This window comes from Folsomia candida, unplaced genomic scaffold (genome assembly GCF_002217175.1).
Source record: "Folsomia candida strain VU population unplaced genomic scaffold, ASM221717v1 Fcan01_Sc001, whole genome shotgun sequence".
Taxonomy (NCBI): Eukaryota; Metazoa; Arthropoda; class Collembola; order Entomobryomorpha; family Isotomidae; genus Folsomia; species Folsomia candida.
The window spans coordinates 5,398,785-5,420,610 of record NW_019091193.1 but is presented as its reverse complement, the minus strand read 5'-3'; the positions used below and the strand labels follow the sequence as shown (position 1 = coordinate 5,420,610).

At 39.2% G+C, this 21,826-nt stretch overlaps 6 protein-coding genes across 6 annotated transcripts; 2 read left to right on the top strand and 4 right to left on the bottom strand.

The window, feature by feature from the left end:
• Positions 1–2,996: 2,996 nt before the first annotated feature.
• Positions 2,997–4,724, bottom strand: LOC110841703. The gene is made up of 5 exons (XM_022087395.2): positions 4,554–4,724; positions 4,229–4,450; positions 3,560–4,015; positions 3,263–3,323; positions 2,997–3,196 (listed from the first exon to the last, which is right to left on the bottom strand). The coding sequence occupies exons 1-5, from the start codon at positions 4,599–4,601 to the stop codon at positions 3,123–3,125; spliced, it is 861 nt and encodes a 286-aa protein (XP_021943087.1). The 5' UTR covers positions 4,602–4,724; the 3' UTR covers positions 2,997–3,122.
• A 761-nt stretch (positions 4,725–5,485) lies between these two features.
• LOC110857104 lies at positions 5,486–10,240 on the top strand. The gene is made up of 2 exons (XM_022105745.1): positions 5,486–6,036; positions 6,274–10,240. Exons 1-2 carry the CDS (start codon positions 5,486–5,488, stop codon positions 10,238–10,240), a joined length of 4,518 nt encoding a protein of 1,505 aa, XP_021961437.1.
• Positions 10,241–10,518: 278 nt separating this feature from the next.
• Positions 10,519–12,185, bottom strand: LOC110861616. The gene is made up of 3 exons (XM_022110752.2): positions 11,799–12,185; positions 11,550–11,712; positions 10,519–11,472 (listed from the first exon to the last, which is right to left on the bottom strand). The coding sequence occupies exons 1-3, from the start codon at positions 11,988–11,990 to the stop codon at positions 10,691–10,693; spliced, it is 1,137 nt and encodes a 378-aa protein (XP_021966444.1). The 5' UTR covers positions 11,991–12,185; the 3' UTR covers positions 10,519–10,690.
• Positions 12,186–12,522: 337 nt separating this feature from the next.
• LOC110863495 lies at positions 12,523–16,301 on the top strand. The gene is made up of 7 exons (XM_022112824.2): positions 12,523–12,748; positions 12,860–13,058; positions 13,140–13,527; positions 13,616–13,685; positions 13,762–14,441; positions 14,519–15,669; positions 15,855–16,301. The coding sequence occupies exons 1-7, from the start codon at positions 12,624–12,626 to the stop codon at positions 16,206–16,208; spliced, it is 2,967 nt and encodes a 988-aa protein (XP_021968516.2). The 5' UTR covers positions 12,523–12,623; the 3' UTR covers positions 16,209–16,301.
• A 100-nt stretch (positions 16,302–16,401) lies between these two features.
• On the bottom strand, positions 16,402–17,742 carry LOC110862997. The gene is made up of 2 exons (XM_022112203.2): positions 17,128–17,742; positions 16,402–16,934 (listed from the first exon to the last, which is right to left on the bottom strand). The coding sequence occupies exons 1-2, from the start codon at positions 17,672–17,674 to the stop codon at positions 16,513–16,515; spliced, it is 969 nt and encodes a 322-aa protein (XP_021967895.1). The 5' UTR covers positions 17,675–17,742; the 3' UTR covers positions 16,402–16,512.
• A 576-nt stretch (positions 17,743–18,318) lies between these two features.
• Positions 18,319–19,929, bottom strand: LOC110858043 (bacillopeptidase F). Its single transcript, XM_022106692.2, has 3 exons — positions 18,773–19,929; positions 18,534–18,705; positions 18,319–18,442 (listed from the first exon to the last, which is right to left on the bottom strand). The coding sequence occupies exons 1-3, from the start codon at positions 19,868–19,870 to the stop codon at positions 18,402–18,404; spliced, it is 1,311 nt and encodes a 436-aa protein (XP_021962384.1). The 5' UTR covers positions 19,871–19,929; the 3' UTR covers positions 18,319–18,401.
• Between the last annotated feature and the right edge of the window lie 1,897 nt (positions 19,930–21,826).

Below are 21,826 nucleotides of genomic sequence, written 5' to 3'. Positions count from 1 at the left end.
AATTCTGGTCAGGAGAGGAAAGTGACTTGAAAGTAACGTGTCCAAACCAATTAAAAATCTGAGATTTCCAAATTCCGATTTTTTTTCTAAAACAATTTGTCAGTACTTGATATACAACTTCTCTCCATAACTAAAATAACGATATATATCTCCTTGGTGAACACCAAACAGAACACAATTTTTCTCACGTTAAGAATGAACCCTTCAATTTTTAAATCGATTCTCGTTGTGGTGGTGATTGTCTCCTTGTTGAGAAAATTGTGTGTCATCAAAATTTGGAAGTAGGTACAGGGTGTTAATAAAGTCCGATCCCATTTTTCCTGTAAAAAAGTGAAGGCTAGTATAAAAAAAAACTACCCGTGATACTTACAAAAAATGTTCGACATATTTACCTTAGTATTTGGTCTTGTTACCATTTACTTTAACCATGCCCTCAACTCTTTGTTTAAGGCTCTGTGCTAATTTTTCCAATGTGCCTCTGGAAATCGAATTCCATACATCTTGAACTTTTTTTTACTAGCTCTTCCCTCGTCCGGGGTTGTGGCTCTTTGTATACATTTTCCTTAAGTATGGACCACTGGTTCTTCAGGGGATTCAAATCTGGGCCGTTAGCGGCCCACACCCCCTTGCTCCAGACCGTTGAAACTTGCGTCTTGATGAGACTCAAACTCGCTTTTGCTGTATGGGCTATAGCACCATCCTGCATGAAAACTATTTTTCTTTCATTCGGAAATATTTCCTTGTTCCCCATGCTATCGAAATAGATAGGTAATATTTTTTCCATATAATGCTTTGCATTGACTGATTGGCCTTTTGGTATGATATGTAGAGGGGTCACGCAACGTGCACAAAATCCACCCGCTACCATAACTTTAAGCCCGAATTTTGGGATCGCTCTTGATGGTACATCCGATTTGTTTTCTGTCCTGTAACGAACATTTTGTTGGTTCAATTTTGGATATAGTTCAATAATAGATTCGTCAGTCCAAAGGATGTGACTGCGCAATTCTTCACCAAGTCTTTTTTCACTCAAATGGGCACTTTTCTGAAGGAGTTCTTCAAATTTCAGACGGTCATCGATATATTTTTGTGACATGAGAGGTTTTTTTGGTTAGTTTGTAAGCTGTGTGACCCCACTTCGTAGTTTTCACAAATTTTTGCACGGTCACACAGTTAATTTGCTTCTTCTTCTCTTTATAGCGTTTTGAGTCATTTAACTCCCTTGCTCAATTACGTAATGAACTACCGGTTTTCTTGCAAAGTCTGTTTTTAATCATTCTTTTTGTGGTAGGTGACACCTTTCTGGGTCGCCCTGGTCGCTTTTTGTGGACAAAATTTTTATTCTTCCATTTCCAAACAGTTCTGCGGCTGCAGCCCAATTTTTGCACAATTTCTGTAGGTTTAAGCCCCTGCTGATGCAATGTTTGTATCTCAACTCTAAGATGCTCATGACTTACACGTTTAGTTGTTCCTCCCATGGTAAAAATTTGAAATAAATAACTTCACTGGTTCAAAAGTTCCAGCTGAATTTGTAACAACCACGCTCCAAAAAATGCATGGGATCGGACTTTATTAACACCCTTTATAAAGTAACTTTTTTATTGAACAAATTATCAAATTTGCCCTCTTTTATGTGTCAGGAGCCCAAAATGGAATCTCATAATGGGGTCATTTCCTCCCACCAGGAACCACACAGTGCCAATGTCCAGCCCTCTGGGATACGAAAAGGCCGAGTTATTAGTTGGCCTGGAAAATGGATCCCAATTCCCCTGTGCCCCACTGCTGGGTAACATCGATTAGATTGAACTTATTTGGTGAATTGTATGAAGAAATTTTCACGATTAAGGAAGAGGAACATTGAATTTTTCTAAATAATTTATACTTTTTCGTCAATAATTATATGAACTGTGTTAAAAAAATTGAAAAAATTGTGCCAAAGAATTGAGTTAAAATTTATTTTTATGAATGAAGTTAATAATTATGTATAAGAGGGCCGAAAGACACAGAATATAAAAATTTATATCTATCCATAATATGAATTTATTTATGAACATACTTATTTACTTCAAATGATTCACGTAGAATGCAATTTATATCATAAATTATCCGTATTTGTACTGGGGCGGTAAAAACATATCGGCAAATTTCCTAAAAAATGCGCAAAAAATTGTACAATTACTTAATATCGGACACGCCTGGGTTCCACGTCTCCAAAGTTGTAGTAATGGCGAGGGACGATCATGACCATGCAGCAGACTTCGTCGCAATAATCTGATTTTCCGGATGCTCTTCCTTCCGCTGCACAGTCTGACACACTTGCACAGATCCCTGTCCATCCTTGCGAAGACACACAGGTCGTACTTTCTCCAAGCTTGACTGAAGAAAACAGGAATATTTTTAGCTTTTTATTGAGATGAAGGACAAAATCGCAACTGCATATTTATTAAATCACCTAAAGAATGAAGGATGGCCAAGATTGAGAATGAAACGTATACTATTCTACGGAACATGACTTACTCGTATGTAACGTTAAATTTTAAATTTCTTATTTTTGAAAATTTAGTTAGGGTTTGAATTGTTTGAAGCTACGCTGTTATACAGTATCAGAAAAAGTGCTGTTAACATTAACAAGGAAAGAATGAATATATTAATTGACTGTTCAATGTTATCTTATTGTATGATTCGGAATTGTTTCATTGTATAAAAGGATACTCAAGGTTGAGAAGGGCTTTAGTTTCTGGCATAAAATCGATTCAGGCTCTGTAATTTTTGGTATACATATGTAGGTATGAAAATATGCATTAATAAGTCGTATTGCAAGAGGAAAAAATCAGTGCGTGGGAAAAACAATTGATTTCTCTCCTCCAGTTAATTTTTTCGGTTAGAAGTGCATTTCTTATGATTTTTTCGCATGTACATATGTATGTACATGGATATTTCCAATTTTCAACACATTATTTCTTCCACGAGAAGTGTGTAGATACACGCGTGCAACATACTTAAATATACATATTTATTGAAGCAATTCAAATAAGAAATGTCATAACGTAATAAATAATCTTGAAGATTAGATTTACCGTTGATACATACATATGTACATAGATACAATTTATCATATAAATTTATCCCTTGGTGGTGCCTCCGACAGGTTTAAAAGCAGTTGTTCGTCGTCCACTCGTTGATGAGGAACCTGGACCTACAATTTTTTTTAGTCATTTATCAAGTTGACTTGGTTTAAATTAATAAATTAAGGTCATTTTACGTGTAGATCCTCGTGAAGTTGGTCTTGTTCTCCCGGCACCGGATGCTGATGCCAATGGTCGCTTTTAATAAAAAAAATTCCTTTTCACTTCATGAAATTGTAATCCATAGTTTTGTTAAATGTGCACCATTAGTTTACATACATGATAAAATATATACAGAATTGTGTATGTATCGTTAACATGCACATGTAAAATGGGGACGAATAACCAACTTAAATTTGCACACATTTTATAACTTATTGTTAGTTAGCAAAGTTCAGAGATAAATTAGTGAAAAATATTATTTTCTGAAATACCTTGGTTGTCGCTCGAGTCCCACGTGATTTAGACCGTGACCCTGTCGCTCCGCCTGTGGCGAAACTCCCCTTTTTTGACTGGTTCACCCTGTTCTGAATCTGGTTGAGTGTCTGTGTAATGACAGCTGGCGATTTCTGATCTGGTTTTTTCACCACGACACCTCCCACTTTTGGATCTTGAGTAGCGAAGATAACCTTGTCTTCCCGAGCTTGCACGATTTCCACTTGGGGCGAATTTTCCTTCCCCAGAATTACTTTCGGAGGGGATTTGACCCCCTCAAAGTGAACTGGGACAAGACCACGCCCATCCTTACTTGGGCTCATACCAACCATTACATTCTCATTTTGCTTGTAAGACAGGCTGGAAATATCGTTCTTCTCGTCTCTCTTAATCGTGACGGTTCGAAGGGGTGTGTTCACTTTGAAGACGGTCCGACTTCCGGGGGCTGCAATGTTCTAGAAACATTTGGGAATTTTAATTTATTAGTGGAGATTTCTAGGCTATGTATTTACAACCTTGTGAAATGCATACAATTTGATTATAAATTTTTGCTAAATTCGTGGAAGATTTTGATTTTGAAATTGTTTTAGATAACTTGAAAGCTTTATAAAATTTGTAGAGTTGTAAGAAATTATGTTACACATTGAATATAATATTTCAAAAATTACCTCAGAATTTTGCAATGCTGGGAGAATTTTTGTGTTATAGTCCCCCACAATAAATGTGTTGGCCGGCTTGGTGTCGGTCATTCTGTTGTTTGAGAGTTTGTCCCATGCTCTAGGATTTAATCCTACTTTGCGAAATTCTTCATTGCTTATGGTGTGGGCAGTGATGAATTTCTGTTCTTGAGGTGAAATAAGTGGGGTTGAGGCAGGTGGGGCGGAAAATGTCTAAATATGCATAATGACAGACGTTAAAATTTATTAATTTGTACGGACATTTAGAAGTGAATGTACACAATTGTGTAGCAATTGGAGTTAAAATGCTACTTACCCCACCCAAGAAATAAAATATGAGTACGGCAGAAGCTCTAATGAACATTGTATTTTTCTAAATTAATCAAGTTCAATGTAACTCCAATTTATGTGTAAATACGTGTTTCAAGTAGCTTATTTAGTTGCACCGTAGACGATACCTTACAAATGACTAAAATGCACTAAAGTGCGTAAGAAGGATGCTCAGTTCCCTTTGTGTATTAGGGAACCATTCTTTACTCAGAATTCAGGTAGAGCGAGAATGTTTGACTAAATATAAATATGAATATATTTATGTACATACACCTGTATTCCCATCCAATCATAGCATGTATATAAATTCTAAATATTTTTAACCCTCAAGCGATGCATATCTAACTTCCATAAAGCGTTAGTGTTAAGTCACTGCCTGCCTGACTGACCGAGGAGTGATGCGATGCAAGCTGCCCCACTCTCACTCCGTCTCACTATTGACTATATCCACCGCGATACTCTCTTCTTCTCGCTCAGTCGGATCTGATGAGCAGACCGACAACAACACATTTTTCCACAAATCCTCCAAGTTTCACCTCCTCCTCCCACTTAAAACCACCACCCATAACAATATAAATAATTACATATTACACATACATTACATTACGCACGTACGTACGTACGTACGTACGTAAACAAACGTACATATTTACTACATACATACATACATACATACATACATAGACATATTTACATACACAATATACAACTACATTATCCTACGGGGTAGTATCTTTCACGCGGATAAAGGCCAAAGTGCCGTATTAAAGGCCAAAGTGCCGTATTAAAGGCCAAAGTGCCGTATTAAAGGCCAAAGTGCCGTAATATAGGCCACAGTGCAGGGTACCGTAACAAAGCATAGCGTAGTGTGCCGTCATAAACAACAGGGTGCTGCAACAAATTATATTAAACTGAATAATGCCCCCAAAGAGACAAAGGACTGCCGAAGGAGATGCTGAAAGAAAAAGGCAACATGCTGAAAATATGCGCATGCGCCGTGCAAACCGTTCTGAAGAACAACGTTTAGAAGAACGCGAAAGAAATGCAGAAAATAAGAGAAACCGAATTGCAAATCTCTCTGCGGAAGAACGTTCCATTGAACGAGAAAGACGTGCAGAAATTGAACGAAACCGAGTTGCAAGTCGCTCTGAAGAACAGTGTTCCATTGAGCGAGAAAGGCATGCAGAAATTGAACGAAATCGAGTTGCAAGTCTCTCTGAAGAACAACGTTCCCTTGAACGAGTAAGACATGCAGAAATTGAGCGAAACCGAGTTGCAAGTCTCTCTGAAGAACAACGTTCCGTTGAACTGCAACGGAACTCAAAGAACAAAAGACATAGAGCTGCAAATATGGCAACCACTCAACGTATTGAACAAAGGCGTGCAAATGTTGCGGCTGCATCAACTTCAAGAGCCGCAACGAGGCTTAGAAATCTAAATCAGACCATTCATGCGGCATCAATTAATAGGTTTAATGAAGCCGACATACAGCAGCACACCTGTGGCGAATTAAATGTTCCATGTTCTTTCTGTGGTGCAAAACATTTTTTAAAGGAACGGCCACAAGACAAAAAATTTACACAATGCTGTCAAAAAGGAAAGGTTGTTCTTCCTCCTATTAAATTAGCCCCGAATATAGAAAAATTAATGAAAAAAGAGCATGAATATTCAAATAATTTTTTTGAGAACATTCGTTCAATAAACAGTGCATTGGCTTTTGCCTCAATGGGAGCAAACATCGCCCCTCCCCCAGGATATGGACCTTATTGTTTTCGAATTAATGGTCAAATTTACCACAGAACTGGATCCCTTCATCCAACAAATGGGGACCAAAGAAAATTTGCCCAACTTTATATTCTTGACCCGGATGAGGCATGTGATCAAAGAATGATGATTCGTGAAAATGCGCATTGTAATGCTGAAATTATGCGAGAGTTGAGCTCTTTCATGGCTCAAAATAATCCTTTTGCTAAAGCATTTAAAATGCTTTACGAAGTTGAAAAAGAGTGTTTAGCAGAAGCTACACTTAATGGAGTAGAACCAGCGACTGTAGCTATGGCTATTGTTCAAGATCGTAATTCTGATCAAAGACGTTATAATGCACCACGAGTAAATGAAGTTGCAGTAATATTCCAAAACGCTGATGGCGAACCTCAACTTGAAAGGGACATTCTCATCCATTGTAGACCCAATGAAAATGATTTAAATCCTAAGAGAACAGAAAGGATAAATATATTGGATCCCAATTTGGAACCAATGGTATATCCATTATTATTTCCATATGGGGATCAAAGTTGGGGAATTGATCTGAAGCTAAATCGGCCCCCATCATTGGCAAATATGAGACAACCCTCTGCTAATCCAAGAACACGAATTACTCAAATGCAGTATTATGGGTACCGTCTATCAATTCGTGACGAGCTAAACCCATTTCTGTGTGCAGGAAAGCTGACTCAGCAATACTTTGTAGATGCCTACGTAAAAACTGAAGCAAACAGATTAAATTTCTGCCGACAAAACCAGGGCACTTTACGGGCTGAACAATATGCTGGCCTAATCGATTATATACAAACTGCAGCCAATGACCAAGGGCTAATACCTGGAAGAGCGGTTATATTGCCTTCTTCTTTCATAGGAAGCCCAAGAAATATGGCACAAAATTACCAAGACGCTATGGCAATTGTCAGGAAATTTGGAAAGCCCGACTTTTTTGTAACTATGACATGTAATCCAAAATGGCCCGAAATTACAGATAACCTTCAATATGGCCAGAAAGCTGAATTTAGACCCGATTTAGTAACTCGGGTCTTTAACCTAAAGCTAAAAGAATTGTTGGATGATATTTCCAAAAAACAAATACTGGGCATTTTAACAGCAAAAGTTCATGTAATTGAATTTCAAAAGAGGGGACTTCCGCATGCCCACATTCTTTTAATGGTTAAAAATGACGGTCCTGTGGATGCCGAAAAACTTAATCAGCTTATATCCGCTGAAATACCAGATATTAATGAATGTCCTCGGTTACATGCAGTTGTAACAAAGCATATGGTACACGGCCCATGTGGTTCGGCAAATCTAAACTCACCATGTATGGTTAATAACAAATGTTCTAAAGAATTTCCAAAGCCTTTTCAAAATGAAACTTTAGTAAACTGCGATGGTTATCCCAAATACCGCAGACGAAATACTGGCCAAACTGATGTAAATGGCAGACAGATTGACAACTCTTGGATTGTCCCATATAATCCATATATGAGCTTGAAATATAATTGTCACATTAATGTAGAAAGCTGTGCATCTGTAAAAAGTGTCAAGTACCTTTTCAAATACGTGTATAAAGGACATGACTGTGCAAATATTGCTATCTCTGAACAAGACGTCCTTAATCATGATGAAATTAAAACTTTTATGGACTCAAGGTACATAAGTGCTCCAGAAGCTGCCTGGCGACTTTTTGGCAATTCTATGCATGAGCAGTCACATACAATCTATAGACTGCCAGTACATCTTCCGAGTGAACAAACTGTGTACTTCAATGCAGATAATGTAGAAGCTGCGGCCGAAAGGGCCGGATCAAAAGAAACTATGCTGACGGCTTGGTTTAAATTAAACGATACAGATGAAGATGCAAGGCTTTATTTATATGCCGATATCCCTGAACATTATGTCTTTAATAAAGTAAGTGGAGTCTGGAAACCACGTCAAAGAGAGACAAATAATACAATCGGTAGAATGTATCCTGTTAATTTATCTACCGACACAGAAAAATATTGCCTAAGACTACTGTTGCTTCATAAGCGAGGGGTTACTTCCTTTGAAGATCTTAGAACTGTGGAAGATGTAATCTATCCAACCTTCAAAGAAGCAGCCCAAAAAAGTGGCATATTTAGTGATGATGCTACTTGGGACTTTGCATTAACCGATGCAGCAATTTGGAAAATGCCTCGGCAAATGAGAGACTTATTTGCGTATATCTGCGTGTTTGCAGTTCCTCCTAACGCTTTGGAACTTTTTGAAAAATACAAATCCGATTTGTATGAAGATTTTGCAAGAGATGCAAGGCACAATCACACAGATAATTGCCAGCATTGTACAAATCTTGCTTTAGTAGAAATTCAAGCAATTCTTATCTTGAGCTACAAGAAATGCGTAGACTTTGGCTTGCCGTCTCCACCAGCCAATATGCGTGCGGCTGCGGACGAGTATTTTGATGTACTTGCAGAGAAACAAAAAGGTGACGCATTGCAAGATACTCTTAACGATGAGCAACGAAATGCTTTCGATACAGTATTAAATGCTGCCGAAAATGAAAACCTTCCCCATAGAATATTCTTTATGGATGGGGTTGGTGGAAGTGAGAAAACACACGTATACAAGACTATACTTTCCACAGTGCGTGGTGAAGGAAATATTGCATTACCTATGGCATCAACCGGAATTGCAGCCAATTTGCTGGATGGTGGACGAACTTACCATTCGCAGTTTAAATTCCGCATTCCTATAGATGACACAACAACATCACCAATTCGATCGAACTCAGCAGATGCTGAGTTATTTCGACAAGCAAAATTGCTCATCTGGGATGAAGCTACAATGGCCCCAAGTCTTGCATTAGCAGCAGTTGACAAATTTCTAAAAGAAGTCATGAATAATCAAAAGCCACTTGGCGGTAAAGTCCTGCTATTAGGAGGAGACTTTCGACAAACGTTACCCGTAGTTCCTCATGCAAGTAGATCTGCCATTGTAGAAGCGAGTTTGAAATTTAACAGCTTATGGCGAAAAGTCAAAATTCTACACTTACTGAGTAATGTAAGGTCTGTAGACAAAAGCTATAGTGATTGGCTACTAAAATTGGGAGATGGGACATTAGAAACTCCTCTTGGCCTCCCTAAGGATACAATTGAAATCCCAGAACAACTTATTTGTCGGGAATCAATAATTTATGAAATATACGGAGAACGTCTTACGGTTGCCAATGTTGCCAACTTTTCAAAAATGGCAATTTTGTGTCCAAAGAACACGGACGTTGACAACATAAATGAAGAAATTTTAAATATTCTAGAAGGAAATTCGGTAACTTATTTCAGTACGGATTCCGTGGATGATGAAAGTGCAGAGGATAGACAACATTATCCTGTTGAATTTCTAAATGGTTTAACGCCATCTGGAATGCCTGTCCACAAGTTAAATCTTAAAAAGGGCAGCAATATTATGCTCCTTAGAAACTTAAATACTAAACGAGGACTATGTAATGGCACCCGTCTAATTGTTGAAGACTTGAAGCCCAATTTAATAATTGCAAAAGTGCTTACAGGGTTTGCACAGCAACAAATTGTATTCATTCCAAGAATTGATTTGTCCACTGCAAATGCAGATTTTCCATTCGTTTTACGAAGGAGGCAGTTCCCAATTAAATTGGCGTTTGCAATGACAATTAATAAATCTCAAGGGCAAACTTTAGACAAGGTCGGAGTATATCTCCCTGAACCAGTTTTTAGCCATGGTCAATTATATGTTGCCTTATCAAGAGTGCGACGCTTTGCAGATGCAAAAATTAAGATAATAGACGGCCCAGAACAGGGAAAATTAATTGAGGGCTCAGATAGAGTTTTTACCAAAAATGTGGTCTATGAAGAAATATTTGCAAAGCAATTAGACCCGGATTGTCAATAATTCAAGTCAATTTGAGCTAGCGGTGGCTCAGACAAATGTACCGTCCGTGCTTTCTTAATAAAACAAAGAAAGCCTGTGGGGCAGCACGCAGAAGGGGGTCCCCGTCCCCTGCCCTGGGAGGATATGATATCCTGCTAACGCTTCTGCAAAAATTACTTATAAAATAATACCGACAACAAAGACGTTTTATGTATGTAGATACATTCTAGGACCCGTCCTTGGACGGGCTATACGCTAGTAAGTAAATAGTTGTGGAATAAATATACCATGTACCCATGTCAAAGTTAGTGACGCTGTAACATATTACTTTATTTACACCATTACATTTTGGGTATCATTAACAGGGAGAATTAATATTAGTTATAATTTACACATGCATCTCCTCACCCTTAACACAATTATCCAGAAATAAAATTTATACATTATACATTGTTTTAACCATAAATTTCATTACGCATGGGCCAATCTTTCTGGAATAAATCCACACACGATATTTGCAGTGTTACTCTTTATCGCATCATGTTTCGAAATCTGTCCCCTTTTAATCCAGCAGGTTCCAGGCCCTTGTCCGTCATATGTCCAATCTGTCCATGCAAAATGTGTACAATCCGCCGTATGCCAACAATGCCCTCCGCACTCCTCCCCTCGCAGTCTTACATTGAATGCATTATTCCCCACAAAATCGCACCCAAATGCCCAAGTCTTCCCGGCCCAGTCGATCCCGTTATCGTGATTTTGTTGAGGTGGAGGACTTTGGTCGATTGTTTTAAATTCCTCAATTTTAACTGAAATGGAATCTACTTCCAGTTTTAAAGTGGCATAATTATTTTCCAGAATTTCTACTTTGTGATTCAGCTCGGCTTTCTCTGCTTCCATTTTAACTACCTCTTGATCTTGTTGTATTATTTTCATGCCCAACTTTGTCAGTTCTTTTATAACATCGAGATATGAAATTGTAACGGATTTGTGACAAATTATGCTGTTTTTTCTATCACATGTAACATCCAACCATACGCCGCTCATTTGACCATCATTTCTTAACTCGACACAGTTTCGACCGTCCAAATTCGTGGGAGATCCTGCCCCCCAGTTAGCGTAAGGACTGGAAATATTGTTAGACAGCCAAATTCCTGTGATGAATGAATACGTTTTCGTCTTTAGAAGAGAGGAAATTAAGTTTTGCTCCTCGGCGGAATTAATGGCAAAAACGGAAGGGTAGTCGAGGTCAGAATCTGGGGGGAATTGTGTAATTAATTAAGCTGAAGTTAATTAATACTCGAAATAATTAGTGTTTTATTAAAAACTGTACCAGGTGAGTAGTCCGCCTCACAAGCTGCATCCGCCTCGTCCATGGTGTAAATGCTTGGCATAACTTTTATGCAAGATGTCGTCGCGAATTTCATCCAGCCGTTCCCTCCACAAGGATTGTGGTCCCCTTTTCCTACTCCGATTGCGTTAAAAAATCCACGAATCTGTGTACATAGTTTGACATGAAAAGAGTATTGTAGATAAATTTAAAAATGAAATATTCGTGAAATATCTTTATGTTTAAACTGACTGATTCCAAACTGTCGCGATCTTCTTGTTGAGTATCCTCCAATTGGTTAAGTCTTGTTGTGAAGTCCTGCAAGATTTTTTGAATTCCAGGAGAAACTTGGCGTTTAACAAGCACTTTGGCAAACATGGGGCTTGTGAGGTGAAAAAGTACAAGTAGTAAAATAGAGGCTAGTTTTTTGAGGTATCGTGCCATCTTGTTTGGAGTAAATGTTTAATTTGCACAAATTACGTAAACTGAACGTACTTTTGCGGAATGATTAACGCATACAAATGATTTTTGAAGATTTGACGACTGGACAAAATTTTTCTGGACAACAGGGTCTTAAATGTCTTTGAGCACTGAAGCAATAATTTTGAGATAAATGAAAATGTAAACCAAAACCATGAAGCGATAATTTTGAGTACGAGCACACATATGCATGTACATATAGAAATATGCATGCCAAATCCACATTTTAAGTAATGTAGGCTGACCCATTCTAGTTAATGCCCAAAAGATAAAGGTTGATTATTCCAAATAGGAATGGGAAGGGTCATCGATTAAAATTGTATATGCAGTACACACAAAATACTTACTTTCGGTTCTAAATATAGTTGACGAACTAACCTAAAAGAGATATATTTAAACATGTATGAAAGTTCATAGAATCTACCTGGAAAATCCAAAAATATTTATAATTGTTGCACTCAGGTTCAGGATCTGAACCCTAGTTCATGATATTTATGTATTTATTGTGTATTATATTTAACAGCTACTCTTTGCCCACTCTGGCTTGAATAAGTTTTTCGTGTTAATTTAAATTTTTAGTTATAATAATCTTCAAATATGGCTATCATAAAGCCCTTGAAGAAAATGGAGGGATTGTTTTCTATGAGAAATTTGTACAGATTTATACTATTATTTACATACCTGACTGACTCTGCAGTAAATTCAGCGATTGCAACATCCAGGTAAAGATGACAAAAATTCAAGTAAAATAATTATATTAATATTAAGCATATTTAACTAAAATATTTATATTCACGTCTAATTTTTGTTTATGGAATAATATGCATTTCCAGACGAGCGTCCATACCAAAAAAGTCTCCTTATTCTCAATCCGCATGGACATCTCATTTTGAATGCCCTCCGAATCACTTTGTTATCGGGACTCAACTTTTGTTTAAAAAATCTTCAAATGAAATAATTGAGAAACAGAAAAGGACAAGGAATCCAACTGCAAAATTAGACCTAGGGTTTGAAACGGTGTTTGGAATTAAGGTAAAATTATTATTCGCACATTTGATTTAAACACTTTATTTATTTCGCGATAAGTAAATATGTTATTTTCGATTTCTCAAGGTTGATTGCTACTCATTTGAGAATGGGACTCTGGTCAGTGGAAAATTTATCCCTGGATTAATCTACAACAAAGATAATAATGAGGATGGCAAAAATTATGCGACATTTGACGAACCAGATTCAAATTCCACTCAATTATACAATGTTTGCACGAATAGTTTCGAATTAGGGAATCATTTTGGTTTCGGGGTCGGCGTTGAAATGAAATATTCTCCGGTGTCGAGCGAAGTTACTGATTTCGCGATGTACTGCAACACAAAGGAAAGTCTGGAGCGGATTTATCCCTTGAATAGAAATTTTGCTGGGAAGCCAAATGCAGTTGGGGTGTGGAAATTACCAAAATTGTGTGCCTGGAGCGAATACATTTGTGGCCAACGGCTTCGGTATGGTAAGTGTTGCTGTCACTCGATTTACAAAAATTTACACACTTAAAACACGAATTTCCACAAAATAAGTTGACTATTTTTTCATATTAGACACCATTTCGTATGCCGTAAAGGATATTAGGATCAAATGTTGTAGCGCATTCACCGAGAATGTGGGATGGTATGCAAAAATAACAATGGCATATTTTAAAGATGTTTACATACACAACTTTAATTCTTATGACCATTTTTCCAAGGCGGAGCTATCGTGGTGCCACTGACGGAATAATTTTGCAATCCATTCCTCCCCCCTCGTCAATCATAGCTTCGTTAGGAGTTCCTGACCGAAGTGAGTATCAAAATGGTCACTACATCTCAGAGTTCGACCATCCATACTTCTGGGAGTGGGCATTCTGCCCCCAATCCCAATACGTGACGGGAATGCAGATGCAGGTCGAAAAGGGACAATTTCGCCTCTCTTGCACCGACATTAACCAACCAAAGCCAAGAAGACAAACAGACCTCGAAATGTCGGAGGATACCAGCAGCGATCTTTTCAATGAAAACATATCCATTGGAATTTGGGAGTTTGAGGAGGAATTAAGTGAACGAGCTGAATGTCCCGGAGTAGCGATCGGATTCCAAATTTTGTATTCCGACCGGTTTGAAACTATTCAAGCGATTCGGTTATTCTGTTCATTTTCAAATTCCCCAAAGCAAATACCTTACATCAAGACTATTTTACCAGTCAGGGATATTACTACTGCCAAATACGTTTGGGGTAAGCCGGAAATGTGTCTTAAAAATCAAGCCATTTGTGGCTTCAAGGCGAAAACGTCCCTTGATGCGACACACCATTTGAAAGTCAAATGCTGCACGGTTCCCCGCATGGAAGAGATTTGCGTGCCGCACGATGCCTACGAACTCGTCGTAGAATGTGAGGACATTTACATATTTAAAGTAATGAGGATTCAAATATAAAAATTTGTGTCATGATTTCATATATGTTTTTAGGTGACGCCTTAGCAGCCCATGCCGAAACTTCTTGCCAATACACGTTATCCGAAGGGGTGACCATTTCCCGGCAATACGTGGCCTCTACCAAGAATGAGCAACAATTAAGAAACAGCCTCTCAAAAGAGTGGACGCTGACTGGGAGCGAAACCCTGCGTGAAACCGAGGGCAGTATGGATTCTTTGACCAACTCAAATTCGCAAGGAGTCTCCACCTCGGTGGGAAATACGGCGAGTAACTCCGTTTCAAATTCTGACACGAGAGGGCAGTCAACCTCTCACACGAAAGGAAGTTCGTCCTCTCATACGCAAGGTCACAGTTGGGGAACCACGCACGGAAGGACGGAAGGAAGTTCGGTGGATAATACGAGAACTTCGGGTCTCACAGTTTCGACAGGGTTCACACAACGGGAGAATGTCGGTTCGACTTCTTCCCGCGGTGGGGCGACGTCTCAAACTATTTTGGCCACGACGAGTACAGGCCAAACGTACTCGGACTCGACTTCTGACACGATCGGCGTGTCGGAGGGATGGATGGGGGCGACCTCGCGAGGAAGCAGTGTCGGTGCGGGGGTTACTGATTCGTTTTCGAATTCGGACTCATGGTCGAATACGGGCAGCTTTTCTCAGTCTCAGGGTTCCCAAGATTCTTCGACGTCAGATACTAGATCGTCCATAGGGGGAAGTGCGGGTGGCAAATTTCTCGGGATAGGGGCCGAGCTGAACACTAATTTCGAACAGGGTTATTCATATACGCAGTCTAATTCGCGGGATGAATCCCGTTCCGAGTCGAACACATTGGGCGGTGATAACACTAGGCAGCAAGGGGTTTCGAAAAATGTGGAAAATAACAGGCAACACAGTTTCCAGCAAAGTGGGGAAGGTTCGGCGTCAAAGACGGGGTCGAAAGGACAGGAAAATAGACACGATTCGTCAATAGCACAAGGAAGTGAGAATTCCGCGAATTGGCAAGATTCTGTAACAAGAGATCGTGGCACGGAGCATAGTCAAGGCGTGGAAAAATCTGAATCCCAGTCGCAAACTTTTAGACAAAGTGTGGAAAATACATTCACTTCGAATGAACAAAGTAACGTGGAAAATACGCAAACTGAGAATCAATCTGAGACGAAGGAGGACACGGTAACAAATCAGGTAAGAAAAGTTATTAACCTGTTTTGTAATCATTTCAATTTAGGCGGATTTATCATAAACTCTCCGAAATTTGAATATTTTTTCTAAGAAACCGTTTATGAGAAAGAATGTGCATGAAAAATTTAATTTACAATTCTTGAAATGTTTACTGACTGCTCTACTGTTCTGCATATAAATATGTTTAGAAAACGATGACTTCCGAAGCCTCGAGGACATCCACAGACACCAAAAACTTCGAAACTTCATTCCAAGTTTCCAAACAAATTAGTAAAGATGTCTCAAAAGAGGTTAGTGCATCCACCTCGGGAAAAGATGGGACCGCACAAGACCGACAATTCACTACGGGTTATGACTGGAGCAAGACGTCGGGACAAACGTGGACAGTGCAGAAGGAATATCAGGTCGGAATGACAGTTCCGGCCGGGATGAGGACAAAATTATTTCAAGCGGTCGGATATTGTGGAAATTTTCAGGTCAGAACGAACAATTTTAAGCGAGAGGACGAATTAGCGGAGTGGAGAAAGGATGAAACGCACTAAAAAACGTTATTTATTCATTTGTTTATGTATGATTTTAAAATTCTTACTAAGGTGTTAATGTGTGTAATTAAATACGCTGATTACAAAAAATTACTTAATTTTCGATTAATTGGTTGCACCTGTTAGTAATAAACTCGTGCAGATTATCACTTCAAAAAGCACATGATAAGATAAGAGATAACGAAGTTAAGCGTGAGATTTGACGAAATAATGCATTCTTATTTATTCTCTAGTTGCATACAATTTTATTACCTGTTGAACAAAGCCATCCTAAAAAATAATTATTTTACGACATTAATTTTAATTAGAGTTTCTGGATCGGATTTAAATCAATAAACCAAATTTGGTCATGATACACGTATGTTGGCGTTGATGTTTGTCCCCCAAATATGTAAATTCTGTTCGACTCTTTCACATAGACGGCACTTGGTTCGTATAATCTCGGTCCGGGATAGTTAATCACGGGGATGAAAATATTCTCCATTGTTTCCGGATCAAACCGAATCATGCCATAGCTTGTGGTAGTGCTAAATCCGGATAGAATGTAAGCATAGCGACTGTCCCAAACAACGGAGGGAGTGGAAGAAAGCATGGGAAAGTTTGGGGGGCCTGGAGTGACCTCGAGAGTGTTCAGATTTACGGCATAAACGGGATATTGAATCGAAGAATTGGCCATGACTTGGTTTCCGAAGATGTACGCAGTCCCACGCCCGTCAGACACGGCACCTGCGGTTTCATAATAACAGAGCTATTAATTTTGTAGTAAGCGGTTATTCCCAAAATGATTTTTTGCCCAGTTTGAGAAGTCACCAATTGATAGCAAATTTGAATTCATGGTGTTGCACGTACTACGGTAACATAACACTACATTTTTAGATTGAGTGGACAAAATTGATATGAAAATGCTGATTTGACTCACCCATTGACCACAAGTTGAGTGACAACTGTCCCACTTTAGTAGCATTTTGTGCTTCTGAGTAAAACATAAATATTTCGTTCATGGCGTTCTTTGCGCTGAAGATGAAAACCACGTCACTTTCAGGCGAGTACTTAACAGCCGGACTGAAAGAAGTTTGCTCAGGTAAGTATCCAGAAGCGGTGATGGAATTATTGTCAGACGGTGAAAACTTCACAATTTCCCTGCCAAAGTAGTAGCCACCGTGGAGGAAAAAGTCTCCTTTCGTGTCGAGGGAGACAACCCCACCGAAATTAGCTTCGTACAGGTTTCCCACTAATTCTAATCTGTCCTCGGATATAATGTACTTTTGAACCCCGGACATTGGAGCGTTACTTGCAGCATGTCCGCCAAAAATATAGACCGCGTCGAGGCCGTCGTATCCGGCAGTTGCGGCAATTCTAGGCGAGATTAGTCGTGCCGTACAAAGTTCCGCGACAAGTTCTTGACCCGTTGCCAAGCTTATGCAACAAAACATGGCGAAAATGCTGGCAAGATATTGACGTCTCATAGTGATCAAATTGTTAATTTATTAATTTAATTGTACTCGTTCAAAAGTTGGGGGTACACTGCCACCAATTTAACTCATTGTACCATATTCCATCATTTGTTATCAATGTCAAGATTAAAATCCTTTTAAATTAACATAATAATGTAATTTGGGCAGGTATGTATGACTCATAGATTTGGTCAATTCAGCGTTAACAAGGCAGAAAAATAAAAAATACCGTGTAACAAACAGTTTATTTACTTAATTTTGTAGATAACGAGAAAGTTGTTGCGAAATCCAACGCATATAATATGCACAGCTTCGTAAGTTACATATTACTATATTCACATTTACTGTCTTGCTTACAGAATTTGCATCGTCTCAAACAAATTTTTAATAAGAAAGGATTTTTCCTTGTTTCAAATGAGAAGAGATTTTTATGTGAAATGTGTGAAATGATTCGAGTCATGAGTGTAAACTTGAAAATATAAGGAACATTAGCTTTGGTTGTTCAAAATATCTTGAAATTCGAATGTATGTAGTACTGATCGCCATTGTCAACTTCTGCCATTTAAATAAATTGTGTATTGTTTAAAATAAACTTATAGGCTTGTAAAAATGAAATGATATGATGTGAATTAAATATTTCAAGAAAGACAATTTAATTATTTTTGAAAATATATTTTATTTATGAAATTCCAATTTGAAAATAATTTGGTTTGTTTAAAACAAGTTGTGATCACTCAATTTAAAGACCAAGAGCAGCAGCAATATCGATACGTCCGTGACCTGAAATTCACAAAATATTTTAAATAAACAAGTCTTTGTGGACATTATCCAGGCTCACTGGAAGTTACAAGTCAATTGTAGCAAATCTTACCGAAAGCGTGATTTGGGAAATCTCCAGGTCCGGGAAGTCCGCAATTCCTGTCACCAGTAGACAAGGTTGGGTGGGCTGGGGTGGTGGTGAGGGCATTGAAGATCTGGTCATATCCCCAGCTTGGGTTGGCAGACATGAGAAGAGCGATGGCTCCAGCGGTGTGGGGGGTGGCCTGTGATTACATAATTATAGAAAAATTAGCCAATTCCCCTGAAACTAAGGTATTTAGTGCAACTTACCATTGAAGTTCCGGACATGGTGACGTAGTTGTTGGCTCCAGTTCCGCAAGACACGATGTTGTTTCCTGGTGCGGAGACTTCTGGTTTGAGTGCTCCTGCTGCGTTGGGTCCTCGGGAGGAGAAGGTCGCCATGGCGTCGGTGTCAGTGGTGGCTCCGACGGAGATGAGGTTGGGCTGATCTCCAGGGGAGATGACGGACCTGCAGGATGCTCCAGAGTTTCCGATGGCGAAAACTGGAATGATATCAGCCGTTCGCCAGGCAGAGACAACCTGGTTGTACCATGGATTGTTACCACCACCGCCCCACGAGTTGGAGACGATGTTTGGTCTGGGGTTGGCGGTCAAGACCCATTGGGCGCAATTGATAAGGTTAGGTTCAGTTCCGGATCCTTGGTGGTTAAGTCCACGGCAGGCAACCCATTGGGCAGCTGGGGCAACACCGACACCATTGGCACGTCCAAGAATAGTTCCAGTGCAGTGAGATCCGTGTCCTTGTTGGTCAGTTGGTCCAGCAGTGTTGTAGTACGGGTCGCTCCAGGCACCTCCGTACGCGTCAGCGAGAGCAACGTGGCCAAGATTAACTCCGGTATCGATGATGCAAACGACGACGCCCTCTCCTTGAGTACGAGCCCAGGCCTCTGGTGCCCTGATCTTCTCAACACCCCATTGCGCGGCTTGGCTAATGTTCTTTGACTCAACGGCGACGGCTGGGGTCATTCGGACGGTGACTGGCTTACGGAGGACGAAATCTCCGGGGGTGGCAGCCAAGGAGGCGAGAGTCTGGGAGGTCAAACCCTTGACGTGGATGATGTTGGATCCCCAGTAGGTCTGGGTCTCGAGTCCGAGGGAAGAAGCGACTTGGACGTAGGGGGCCTGAGCAGCGGAGGTGAGTCCTTGCAGGGAGGCGACGAGGGCGGACACCTTGGCGTCACCGGAGAGGGACAAGAGCGATGGGTTGGACTGGACTTGGTCGACGATTGCAGGAAGTGCAAGGATCGCCTCGGTGGAACCTTGTTGGATGGCCAGGCTGAGGGCTGGGTCGACAGTGCCGGCGGCGGCGACTGCCAGGGAGGCAGCGAGGACGAGAAGCAACTTCATGGTGGAGCTAATTGGAGATATAACTGGATTGGTCGTTCTGGAACGGTGTGAAGAAATGGGAACCTGGGAGAGCTTTTATATGAAAAGAATCAACACGAGTAGATGCAAAGATTAATTTGTTTAGAAGTAGAATAAGCACAGGTGGCAATCCTTCGATAAATAGATAAGCCGTTAATCAAGTGCCTAGTCAGTGGGGAAATTCCAATTTCACTGAATGTAAAAGTAGTTTGGTCCACTTACAAAGTCTCTGATGAGTTTGGATTATTTGCGACATTTTAATCCTAAAAATGATTGAATGTCGTCCTTACATTTTTATTTATACATGTTACAAAACAATGTGAAATGGTTTACGTATACAAGGGTTTTCCGATTGTACTTTAACGCAATAATTCGGGATAATCTATTGGACAATGTGTACTACATAAGACCAAGTCTGACATAACTCGCGGAAATTCCACCCACCCGAGTATGGAAATACCCAGATATGTACATATGTATACAGCATAAGCGTGTACTTATGTAAATGACCAAAGTGAACCTTAGTTAATTTATTTATTACTAACTTTGCTGGATTAGGGGATTAATTTGTAAGTGATAATATTTTCATTGTCAAATTATGTAATCAAGAACTTTGAGAGAATACAAGCCTGATATCTGTATATGAATATGTAAGCACTAGGATAAGTAAATCTCTCGACGCGTGTGCCACCACAAGCATGTCCCGAGTACACACTTATTTTTAAAAAATCAATCCGAAAAACTTCAAATCGGATTTGATATTTTTCCGTAACGAAATTCATTTCAAATTCTTTAATGATAAGTTATTAAATTAGATGTCATATTTAGTAGAACGTTTGACAGTAAGTTTGACGTAACGTATTTTTTTTTGTTCATTATTACAATTTGATTCGGGACATTTTCTACTCGAGTATTGTTGAGCGTTGGATACATTTATTGGTCTTTCTCAATATAGTATTGATTTATTTGTTTAAGATTAATTATTCTCGTGTTGCATGTTACTAATGCAATCGGATTTGTGTATTCAGTCTCATTTGCATACCTATGTATCAATGTATCATTATAAGCTTACAATGACGGAGGAAGAACTGACCTTATTGATTAACTCCTCTAATCAGGAGAATTGAGTATGATCGATGCTACACAATGTGTAGCATCTATTTTATTTATTTGTGTAGTACACACGTATGTATGTAAATATGTATTATGCATGTATATGTACCAGGATGGCCAGTAAAGTAACGCTTCAGAGATGAGATGAGTTAGATATGCACCAACTCATTTCTTGCAAGTTGCAAACCCTCGTGCAGTGCGGAGGTCAAAGCCAACCAATTTTGCTGCTTTTTCGAAGGCTCAATATTGAAGGAATAGGAACTCAAATTTATCAGCGGGGCGACAAATCCTACGGACACGGAGGCATACGACCGGCAGAGTCGACCTCTTGTGCAGCGTGTTTCAAAAATTATGACATTCCGATCCCTTGGTTCAAAAATTTGTCTGAAATCTAGAGTTTCTATTTAAAAATGCATTTTTGGTAAAGACTATATTTTTACATTGCAAGTTGATTTGGGTGCTGATATTTTTGATAATTGGCAACAATTGCTTTATTTCCAACAATTTCAGTTCAACCCGTGTGTGACGCAGTCTAACCCTATCCTAAACTGACGGTTAGAATAATCCGGTACAAATTATATTACATGCATCTATTGTCCATCTATTTTAGCAAATACTTAAAATAGATAGGTATGAACGTAGGTGTAAATATATTTACGCGGACGAGTCCATAAACTGAATTACGTATAATAATCTTACGAACCTAATCCTGCGAAATTATACTGCTTTGTTTGGGTTCATAAATATTGCTACTGCCAAATACGTCATTATATTCTTGTACGTATTATTGGTACCAAAACACGCTTTACAATCTTCTCAATCAAG

What these genes read in the sequence shown, in the direction of transcription:
- LOC110841703 (XM_022087395.2), bottom strand. Translation starts at nt 4,601, where the DNA reads ATGTTCATTAGAGCTTCTGCCGTACTCATATTTTATTTCTTGGGTGGG. An exon ending in TATTTTATTTCTTGGGTGGG is followed by an intron (nt 4,451 to 4,553) that starts GTAAGTAGCATT and finishes ATGCATATTTAG; the next exon opens with ACATTTTCCGCCCCACCTGC. An exon ending in GGACTCGAGCGACAACCAAG is followed by an intron (nt 3,324 to 3,559) that starts GTATTTCAGAAA and finishes TTTTATTAAAAG; the next exon opens with CGACCATTGGCATCAGCATC.
- LOC110857104 (XM_022105745.1), top strand. Translation starts at nt 5,486, where the DNA reads ATGCCCCCAAAGAGACAAAGGACTGCCGAAGGAGATGCTGAAAGAAAA. An exon ending in CATGCGGCATCAATTAATAG is followed by an intron (nt 6,037 to 6,273) that starts GTTTAATGAAGC and finishes TTCAATAAACAG; the next exon opens with TGCATTGGCTTTTGCCTCAA.
- LOC110861616 (XM_022110752.2), bottom strand. Translation starts at nt 11,990, where the DNA reads ATGGCACGATACCTCAAAAAACTAGCCTCTATTTTACTACTTGTACTT. An exon ending in ATCGCGACAGTTTGGAATCA is followed by an intron (nt 11,713 to 11,798) that starts GTCAGTTTAAAC and finishes CTATGTACACAG; the next exon opens with ATTCGTGGATTTTTTAACGC. An exon ending in TGAGGCGGACTACTCACCTG is followed by an intron (nt 11,473 to 11,549) that starts GTACAGTTTTTA and finishes AATTCCCCCCAG; the next exon opens with ATTCTGACCTCGACTACCCT.
- LOC110863495 (XM_022112824.2), top strand. Translation starts at nt 12,624, where the DNA reads ATGGCTATCATAAAGCCCTTGAAGAAAATGGAGGGATTGTTTTCTATG. An exon ending in TTCACCGAGAATGTGGGATG is followed by an intron (nt 13,686 to 13,761) that starts GTATGCAAAAAT and finishes CATTTTTCCAAG; the next exon opens with GCGGAGCTATCGTGGTGCCA. An exon ending in CTACGAACTCGTCGTAGAAT is followed by an intron (nt 14,442 to 14,518) that starts GTGAGGACATTT and finishes ATATGTTTTTAG; the next exon opens with GTGACGCCTTAGCAGCCCAT.
- LOC110862997 (XM_022112203.2), bottom strand. Translation starts at nt 17,674, where the DNA reads ATGAGACGTCAATATCTTGCCAGCATTTTCGCCATGTTTTGTTGCATA. An exon ending in ACTCAACTTGTGGTCAATGG is followed by an intron (nt 16,935 to 17,127) that starts GTGAGTCAAATC and finishes ATGAAACCGCAG; the next exon opens with GTGCCGTGTCTGACGGGCGT.
- LOC110858043 (XM_022106692.2), bottom strand. Translation starts at nt 19,870, where the DNA reads ATGAAGTTGCTTCTCGTCCTCGCTGCCTCCCTGGCAGTCGCCGCCGCC. An exon ending in CCATGTCCGGAACTTCAATG is followed by an intron (nt 18,706 to 18,772) that starts GTAAGTTGCACT and finishes ATGTAATCACAG; the next exon opens with GCCACCCCCCACACCGCTGG. An exon ending in TTTCCCAAATCACGCTTTCG is followed by an intron (nt 18,443 to 18,533) that starts GTAAGATTTGCT and finishes TGTGAATTTCAG; the next exon opens with GTCACGGACGTATCGATATT.